Source organism: Lampetra fluviatilis, chromosome 2, assembly GCF_964198595.1.
Source record: "Lampetra fluviatilis chromosome 2, kcLamFluv1.1, whole genome shotgun sequence".
NCBI classification, from domain to species: domain Eukaryota; kingdom Metazoa; phylum Chordata; class Hyperoartia; order Petromyzontiformes; family Petromyzontidae; genus Lampetra; species Lampetra fluviatilis.
In genome coordinates this window covers 28,806,561-28,816,937 of record NC_136276.1, presented here as the reverse complement: position 1 = coordinate 28,816,937, position 10,377 = coordinate 28,806,561, and the positions used below count along the sequence as shown (strand labels likewise).

Below are 10,377 nucleotides of genomic sequence, written 5' to 3'. Positions count from 1 at the left end.
TGTTCTATCGCATCTGAACGAAATATATAAAAATATGTTGCATGCACTGCATTGTGTGTCCCCTTTTTTTAGATGCCGCTCGTCTATGGAGGGTGATAAGTCATCGAATTTGTTTTAAACCTACTCTGAAATTATTGCGCAAAAAAAAATATTTTGCCGGAAGAATTTTTGGTAAAAAAAATCAGCAAGCAAAACAACATCAACAGTTACAATTTTTTTTAGATACCAATGTCTGGTATGTTAAAAAGGTTTCCCGTTTAACCTTCGTTCATGCAAATTCTCCATTATATTTTTCGCATTGCAAAAACTTCACAATTAAATATGCTTCTCACTCTGAGCACGCAAATGTGTTTGCATTCTGGGCTTCCTTTCCTGTTAACAGTCGCCCTATGGCACAGCTTTGCAAAAGCTCAATTTGGGTGCCAAGACAAAGATGTCAAACAGTGGCACAAAGAGCCCCAAAACATCACCGTCATCTGGACAACATCAGGAAGACTTTGCTCCCATGTCATTCCCAAGTGTCAGAATGCAAACGAGTCAGACTCGACGGAAAACGCCTCCCTCTTGCTTCCAGAGATCTCTCATAGTCCTCAGATGTGTGCGCTGGACATGCAGCTTGGAGACAATTTGTACCTGATCGCACCCAACGGCACGACCATGAACCCTGCCTACGTGTCCGCGTCGGAATTCTCCTGCCCCTTCAACGGGAGCTCCGGCGAACCCCTCCGCCGCTGGGCTCTCTTCGGCGGCCCCGTCTCGGGCGTTCGCCGGCTCGATCCGAACCTGCTCGCCGAGGGAACGCACCGCTTCGCGCACGCCGGCGAAGGGAGCCTCGAAGCGGGCGCGCGCTTGGCCGTCAGAGTGCGGCGCCACGAGTGCGGGCCCCTCGATGGGAACGCCGCCCTGTGCTCGAGCAGGGGCGCCTGCGAGGCTCCCGCTTCGGCAAACGCATTCCGGTGCCGTTGCCGCGAGCCGTACGCCGGGCCCCACTGCGAGACGGCGACGGCGGTGGGAGCCTGCAGCCCAAACCCGTGCGGGAACGGCGCGATTTGTGTCCCACGGACGGAGGGCGAAGCGGGGTCAGGCTACAGGTGCACGTGTGCAGAGGGATTTGTAGGTGAGGAAGGGAAGGGGGGGGGTGTTGAAATGTCTGCGATCAACTTGACCCTTTTCATTGTCATCGATTGGCACACGCGTTAGGTCAGAATCGGAATATTTATTCATACTGGAGGAATCCGAGGAGCTTCAAAGCTCTTTATAGTTACAGATGTCTAGTAAGTATCCCTCCCCCCCCTCCTCCTCCATCGTGTAGAAACATTAATTGTGTTCAGATTAGGATCTCAATGCCAGGCACGTGCACTGTCAATACGATGAGTGTAAAGTGATACGTTATTGAAATACGCGTTTTGAGTCCTATTTCAGTTAGCTGTCAGTTGGAGAATGTGCACTGCATTTTAAGTAGGCCATCACATTAATGATACAAGTTATAGTGCGGTGTTCAGTGATATGTTTTTGACTCAGGTGTTGTTTTGCTATCATGTTAATGATGTTTTCCTGGCATTGATACTATTAATCAATTATGCGGCATTATCCTATAATAATCACAAGACAGTATCGATTCATTGCATCACCCATCAATATCGAGCATTAAGCCGTGCGAGTAATAATCAATCAATCACGTTTCCTAAAGTGTGTACGCAGTTGGTTCACATGTAAGCCCTGTAGCCAATAGAAATTCTGCAACACCACAGTTTCAAAAAATATAATTTTTATTTGAAGGACGACTCTGAATCATGGCAATTCACTTCATTGCTGGGGGGTTGGGGGTGGTGAATTGATTGTACATTTTCACAGATGTGAAAAAGAGCTTCAAAGTCCATCAGATTCCTCTAGTTGAAATAAAGATTCTGATAACATATATAATAATACCCTTTACACATTAGCCATCTTGCCTCTAGAATTTGGCTCATAGTTGCCGGCAGTAGAGCAATACTGGCCCAAACAGAACATAGTTTTCAGTAGCATGGAGATAACTTCATGCTATACACAATGCTATACTGCAATGAACATGCAAATACTGCAATGACAACACAGATAGCCGGAAAGTAATACAAACGAATTCAAAACACGTTTTGAAAATACAATGCTGCATGTGTAAAACATACCAAACATTAAAATGTACAACCCTCAGTCATATCACTGCTGTGTTGGTCATGGAGTTTTTTTTTTGCATATTTCCGCTATGCTGTTTCGTAGGTTAGTGAGCTTGTGGAGCTATGGCAGGGCGGGACCAGTTCGGATATAAACACCAATTAATTGGCCGTAAACACCTTCATATATAAAGGACCGCAGAGCTCGGGAAATTGTTGGCGTGGGCGACTGCTGCCTACCTGCTTGTCTGGTTCTTTCTCGAGCCTCCTGAGTCAATCTCTCGCTTGGCTCGTTGAAATTCATATCATCATAATTATGATTACAGATAACAGTCTCCACTGCTCTTATCCATGGCCTAGGCATCAAACCCAGAGCTCAGTGTGCTACAACTTCCCCCTCCCCACAGCACCTTTGTACTGTGATTTCTTCACACATTTTATTTTGTTTTTATATATTTAATTGAAATTTTCAAATGATTTGTTGTTGTTGTTGTTGCAATTGTTATCAGGCTGGAATTGTTCGGAAGCAGTCGGGGCATGCAGTGAGCAACGGTGTGAGCACGGGAGCTGTGTGGACGTTACTCCAAGCACGTTTGTATGCGAATGCCACGCAGGATACATGGGTAAGTTATCAGAGTATCACCGTGAATATTTGTAAATGCGGGCATATTATCATTGTCATTCAACGTATTCACCGAGCTATAGTTTTTGCTGTAGACTATATTGCCACTAATAGTATTGTTTCTATGTTTTTGTTATTGCCAATATCAATTAATCGATGTATCGCTAAGCTACTATATGCTAAGCCAAGCGTGGCAACTGCAGGAATTCCGAAGATATTTATGGTGAAAATGCAAATCATTTCAATGTTCAAAATGAAAAAAAGACCTTTAAGTCGGTATGTATGTTGAACTTCGCCCAGTATGTAGCCAACTGTGCTAATCGGAGGTGCGAAAGTAGAGTCAAAAGCAATATTGAATCTGTAGGAATTGTTTACAGATGGCAATATAAAAAAAATTACTCGTCGAAACCTTGCCAACCTTAGATTGCACTATTGATGGGAATCTACGCTTTTTATATGATTTCATTGACGGAAAAACCCCTCTGCCACAGATTCCCAAATGAGGGGGTCGGTGTTTAGATTGCATTTGATCAGATCAACGTGTGCACAAGGCCGCTTCCCAGTCGTGGCATGGTGGCGGGGGCGCGCGGGGGGGGCAGGTCTTTGTCAGTCCGTAACGGTTACACCCGTCGCTCGGTTTCGTGGCACACCGCCGCTTTCGTCTCCTGGGGGGTTTCTCGTAGGGCTGCTCGCGTCCCTCTGCGAGCCCGCATGCCACAGCCGCCGCCGTCGCCGCCGCTTTGATTCGCGTAGAAAAAAAATCCTTTTGGAAAGCGCGAGACTTTCAAAGTCGGCCCGAGATGCAAGACTCGGCTGAACGTTTCATTTTGCTGCTCTTTTGACATGAGAAGCCTCGCGCGCTCCCCAGCGTTCGCGTGCACGCACCCCCTGTGCGTGCACCCGTGTGTACACGATGCGGCCAGACTCGTACTGTGACCTCCGCTGCATTTAAAATAATTGCCCGCCGAGGCAGCTGGGTGCCTTAGGGCGCCGCCGATGGCTGCTTCTCCGGAGAGATCTGAGCCTGCATTGCTGATATTTTGATTTGGTGAATGTGAGAGAAGACACGTTAACTCAAAGCCACAAAGTCAAAGTGCATCGCCCCCCCCCCAACCTTCGTTAATCCCCAAAAAAAAGGTGGTGCTCATTCTCTGCTCGAGGTGCTGAGCCAGTAGTGGAAACTCCACATTTCCATGGTAGGGGCCAGTACCTCAATAGAATATCGACTATTGACTTTCCACAAAGTGGTACTCATGGACAGGTTAAGTTACCTGAGGACGGCTGCTTGCGTTGTGGCCGAAACGTCGTGAGAATTTTATTCTATTATTTCCCTTCTACGTGACTTTACCGAAATAACCAATAATATGAATCCCTGCAGTCACGAAAGCTTTAAATCGAAATTTAAGTCGGCGTTCTTCACTCATTTTCAGAGGGGGGGCACTTTCGCCGATAAAACATCAGCGCTGCCACACATTTGTAACCATTGGGGGTTTGACAGCACGATGGGGTGTTTTTCACATTTGTTGTGTATTGTCGAGTGCCACACGTCAGGGGCCACACGAAAGGCCACCAGGGGCCGCCAGTGGCCAGCGAGCCTTGCAGTGAGGAACACGAGGTGAAGTCGACTCCGAGGCAGGATTCATGCGAGCAATTATGAGTTTACATCCGGGTCTCTGCATGTAAATCACATGTAGATTTCGATTTAAAGCTTTCGTGACTGCAGGGATTCATCTTCTTGGTTTTTTCGGTAAAGTCACGTAGAAGGGAAGTAATAAAATAAAAAATAAAAACATAATAAAATAATTCTCACGACGTTTCGGCTACAACGCAAGCAGCCGTCTTCAGGTGAACAATGAGACACTGCCAAGCTAGGAGCTTATATATATGTGTAGTAACGCTCACGACTCGTTCACACCGGAGTTGGAGGCACACTTGTTTATTTTACACCAACGTTGTGACATACACATTTGAGGGGGTATCGGCCCCCTCACCCGTCTATCTGAGGACACACCTCTCTAGCTAACCCTAGCCTGCCTCTGAGTCCTCCACTAATGGGCTAGGGGAGGCTATCTTGGCCCGACACTGGTCAGTCGGGCCCGGTACCCAGAGTCCAGACCAGCACTGGCTCTGGCTCTGGTACCACGCCACTGGCTCGAGCCTGCGCGGTCCTGATAAGGAAGGCGTACCAGGGGGAGTCCAGGGCTCTATCTCAGACGTCTTCCGCCTCCTCTTCTTTAGCTAAACATCACTCCCGAGCCCTTCGATACAATCCCCTTTTATACCCCACCCCTCCCTGAGGGGTGGGGCCCCGGGGGATCATAACGACCGAATCGACCCCCCAGGGTGTCTGGCGCGGACGTCGCAGAGGGCACCTGCTTGTGCACACATGTAGCCCCGCCTACTGTGTTTGTTTACCATAGGCTGCCATGCATAACGGGCTCTCTCTCTAACACCCCTACATCACTCCCCCCCGCATAGCATGCAGCCGTCCCGGCTGCCAACGTACAAAAATTTGACAATAAAGGTGCCTTCACCCCCTGACCGCGCGTGTGCCTCACTATTTTTGAACAATAACAGGAACCAGAACAAGAACGCAACAACAAGATGAGAAACAACCCGACGCACCCCCCCCGAATAAATACGAATTCCGTAAAAAAACAGCTTATATACAACCAGCAGGGAACCCACCCCGCACACACAACAAACGGTGAACCCAGCATATGTACATCCGAGGAGCGGGAAACACACCATCCACACAACACCCAATAAACACAACAGCTATGTACACATTTTCCGGCCTCACAACAGTTTGCGCATTTTAGCGCGCGTCCTTGCAGCGGGCCCCTCACACGGGGTAACCCCGCGTGGCGGACCATCAGGTGGCGACTGTCCGTCTTGAGGTGAGCATTCCTCTGACTCCGCGTGACCCTCGGCATCCGCAGGAGGGGTGATCGGGCGTGAGCCCGTCACTCCTGATGCTCCTGAAGGTGGCACAGCCGGCAAGGCATTAGGTGAGAGCGACGGAGACGGACCCAGCAAGTCGGCCGACCCCCCACATGTTTGGCCACGCGCGTGTGAAGTGGGGTTGTGTACCGCAGCGAAGGGTTTTAATCTGGAGGGGTGCACGAACCATCGCCGCTTCCCCCACTTGATGCGCACGCACTGCGGACGTAACACCTCCACCACTTCCACAGGGCCCCGCCACGGCCGCACAAGTTTAGAGGAGGTTGCCAGTGGCACCTGGGGGCAGTGCAACCATGCCTTGTCCCCCGGCTTCCACTGCAGCATGTGCGCTCGACTCAATCTGAGGCGCTCATTTGCCTTCTGACGGAGGTCAGAGTTTTGCATTGCAGCATCCCGTGCCTCGGTCAATTTGTCCAGATTAAATTTAACGTGGTCAGCCAGATTAGTTTTTCCCTGCGGCACGGGGATCCGCAACTGGGCACGAACAGGCGGGTCTGGTTCTCGGCCGTACATGAGGTAAAAGGGAGAAAACCCCGTAGCCGCATGGGGTGCCATCCGGTACGCCGCCAAGACCCCCTGAATTTGTAGGTCCCAATCCGTTTGCGAGTCCGAAACTTGTTGTGATAACATGGACGAGATGGTGCGATGCAAACGTTCGACCATCCCGTCAGTTTGTGGGTGATATGGGGAGGTCCGAATTTTCTTTGTGCCCAGGAGATCGCAGACTTGTCTGAGTAGTTTACCGGAAAAATTTCTGCCCTGGTCGGTCAGCAGCCTCTCCGGAGCACCTTTGCCAGGACATAACCCTGAACAAAGGCCTCCACGATGGCTGCTGCCGACTGGTTGGCCAAAGGCCAGGCCATAGGCCAGCGTGTAAAATACTCGACACCCGTCAACAAATATCTATTCCCTCTGGGGGTGGCGGGGAATGGTCCCAAAATGTCCAGAGCGACCAGCTCGTTTATCCTGGACACTTTGATCGATTGCAAGGGCGGGTTAGACTCTCGTGCCGGCGGTTTGCGTTGTGCACATTGAGGGCACGATCCCAACAAATCCCCCACATCCCTCGTCATGCCAGGCCAGTAAAAATCAAGTTGCAGCAAGGCGAGAGTCTTTTGGGTCCCCAGGTGTAGGAGGCGCTCATGAGCGGCCCATACCACCCTACCCCGCAACCCAGTAGGGACAACCAGCCGATGTCGACGTGACTTCCCGTCCCAATGCATTAGCAGACCTTGGCACATTTCCCATGCGTCGGAACCACCACTTTTTCCCCCCGCCGCACCGCCAACGCGACGTCGCCACCCGAGGAGGGAGACATCCTCCATCTGGAGGCGCCCCCATTCAATGACGGGCAACCCCAACAGGGAATCTTTGCCCTGCTGTTCGATTGAATTAGGAACCATTGCATCGTCGTCGTTGGCGGCCGCCAAGACAGGTACCGATGTGTCCCCTGGAGGCCTGCAACGTCCAGACCCCAGGAGGCATGCACACTCGGAGGTGGTTGGCAAGCGTGACAGAGCGTCCGCGTTGGTGTGGCGAACGCCCTTACGGTATGTGGTTTGGAAATCGTAATCCTGGAGGACCTCCAACCATCGGGACAATTGTCCCGATGGCTGTTGAACCCTCAGGGCGTACTGCAGTGCCGCATGATCTGTGCGGACGGTGAAATGCCGACCGTACAGATATGGGCGATACTGTTGGACGAAATGGACAATTGCCAACAGTTCCCTACGGGTGACACAATACCGTTGCTCCGCTGGAGACAACACCCGACTGCCGTACGCAACCACATGTTCCACGCCGTCAACCACCTGGGAGAGCACGCCCCCAATACCCGTGTTGCTCGCATCGGTGTCGAGCAAGAACGGTTTTGAAAAATCAGGGTAAATCAGGGGAGGAGCGTTTACCAAAGCATCCCGAAGGGAGCAAAAAGCAGCCTCCTCCTCCTGACCCCAGCAAAACCGAACCCCTTTAGATGTTAAAGCATGTAGGGGTTTGGCGATAGTCGCAAAATTAGCGACGAAGCGTCTATAATACGACGCAAACCCAATAAAACTCCTAACCTCTCCCACTGAGGTGGGAGTCGGCCAGGAGCTTACACACTGCGTTTTGGCGGGATCGGTAGAAATACCTGAGCGCCCCACGATGTGCCCCAAATAACGCACCGACTCGCGTAACAAATGGCATTTTTGGGGCTTAAATTTCAAATTAGCAGCCCGCATCTTTAGGAAAACCGCCCGCAACCTCTGGAGATGTTCCTCAAAAGTTTTGCCAAAGACAATGACGTCATCCAAATAAATCAGGCACGACTCCCATTGCAATCCAGCCAAAACCAATTCCATCAACCGCTGGAAAGTTGCCGGCGCTGAGTGTAAGCCCATCGGCAACCGGTTGAATTGAAACAGGCCGTGCGGAGTACGGAAAGCAGTTTTAGGCTTTGAATCATCGTCCAGAGGAAGCTGCCAGAATCCCGAAAGTAAGTCCAATGTGGAGAAGAATCGCGCTCCCGCCAAGGCGTCAAGCGATTCGTCCATCCGTGGGAGCGGGTATGCGTCGGCAACCGTAATTTTATTAAGGCGCCGAAAGTCAACGCAAAACCGCAACGAACCGTCCTGCTTCTTAACCAGGACGATCGGCGCTCCCCAAGGGCTGTTGGAGGGAGAAATTATGTCGGCGGCTAGCATGTCATCAACAGCCGATTTGACATGGTCCTTTCCGGCGGGACTCAACCGAAAAGGATTTTGGCGTATTGGCGCGCTGTCACCCGTATCAATATGGTGACGCAGCAGATGAGTGCAGCCCAAATCGTATTTATCCCGACTGAAAACGTCAGAAAATTCCCTCAGTAGTGTCTTAAGACGTTGGCGCTCTAAATTTGACAGGTCCGTCGATCCCGCGCAAAGCGCCTCGAGCCACCCTTCATCGCTGTCTGAATGTGGTCGCGGTGCAGGGGCAGCGCCGACATGACTCGCGACGGGTTCCTCACAGGGCACCGGCGTTGCGTGAGCAAGCACGGTCCCCTGTGGGACCACCACCGTCTGCGAGCCCACATTGAGGACCGCGATGAAGGGTTCTCCATCCCCTCTCACTATGGTCTGGGCCGGGAGTAAATTAGGTCCACTGACCCCGGCCCTAGACGGTCCCAGCAAAACCCCTTGAGCCCCAATGCCCTTAGCGAAGGGCCGCCGAAGTCTCAAAGGAATTAACATTTGCGCCCCCGGAGGAACGCGCACCGTTCTATCTACGAACGCCGGCACCGTCGCGAACGCCGTCCGGCTCGTAGCGGGGGATGGCAAAAACGCCATGCGTCGGCCCGATGGGAGCTCAATGCATCCCTGATCGATTAATATCCTAATCGGCATTTTGGCCAGGAAATCCGTCCCCAGCAGGCACGGAACCGCCAGCGAGGAGGAAACAAAAATCGGCCCAGATAATTTAATATCCCCGACACAAATTTGGGCTCGAATTTGTCCGATGATGCCAAGTGAACCCCCGTTAGCAGCAAAGAATGGCACATTAACAGGCATCAAAGGACGGCTCTGGGCAGGGAGAATGTTATAAATCAACTCCGAAATAATGGTCGCCGATGCTCCTGTATCGACCAGGATGCGCACCTCGACCCCATCGATGTGACCCACAACGGCCGACGACCCCGATGACGCGGCTACAACCCGATGGGCCAACACGGACCACTGGCTGGGTTCAATGTGAGTACCCAGAGCGGTGCGTGTTGGTGCCATGGTACGTGATATTTTCCCCCCCTTCGCTGCGGTGTTCGAGTGTGTGACGGGCGTGTGCGTGGGCCAAACATGAGGGGTGCCGCGACTCGCCGGATTATGATGGTGGAGCTTGTGACGAGGGCCGGCGTCCCGTTGAGGTGTCGTTCCGCGCTGCCGAGGAGAGCGGCACCCCGAGGCGACGTGGCCCCGGATGCCGCAGTTATAACAGCGTGGAAGCGCTGGTGGCGACGATGGACGTTGTAGACGGCTTGAATCGGCCCGGTCCTCCCGCGCTCCCGCTCCGTGCTGCCGTCGATGGTTGATGGCGCAAACCTCTTCCGCCGGGAGGGTGGCCGCAGCGAAGGCGCGCCCGCTCGCCGCCTTGCTGGCCTTCCGTCGTTGAGAGGACAGGTTTGCGTGGAGGAGACGGGCCGCTTGGAGGGAGCACATTTCTGCATCGTCCTGTGCGACAATGACGATGTCTAAGTCGTCCGCCAGCAAAAGTATCTTTTCTGTCACCATGGCGTCGATCCCCTCGTCGTCCATTCGTGGAAAGGCTTCCTTTGCCAGCGCCAGGAGGCTTGTACGGTACGCCAGGGGCGACTCCTTCGTCCCCCGCTGGCGATCGTAAAAGAGTTGACGACAGTCCGATGGTGGCCCATACACAGCGGACAGCACTTGCATCGCCTTCCGCAGCGTGGAACGCCTCTCCTTCGTTGCCGATGTTAGTGTGGCGAGGGCGTCGCTGTCGAGGAGTGCTGGCAGTGCTCGGAGAGCCTCGGCGTCTGTCCACTGTGCCATCTCCTGGTGAGCGAGGAAGCGCCGCTGGAAGCCGCCCCAGTCGCCCTCCTCGCCCACAAATTCTTTGAGCGGCGGCAGTCGCTGATGTAAGGCAGCGGCTGCAGAGGACGATCGCGCTCCC

At 52.6% G+C, this 10,377-nt stretch overlaps 1 protein-coding gene across 1 annotated transcript in view; it reads left to right on the top strand.

The window, feature by feature from the left end:
- The first annotated feature begins 594 nt into the window (after positions 1-594).
- Positions 595-10,377, top strand: part of LOC144937470 (uncharacterized) — a 51,042-nt gene continuing 41,259 nt past the window's right edge. Inside the window, exons 1-2 of the mRNA XM_078864718.1 lie at positions 595-1,117; positions 2,660-2,773. Of these exons, the coding sequence (XP_078720844.1) occupies positions 595-1,117; positions 2,660-2,773 (637 nt within the window). The remainder of the gene's footprint in view (positions 1,118-2,659; positions 2,774-10,377) is intronic.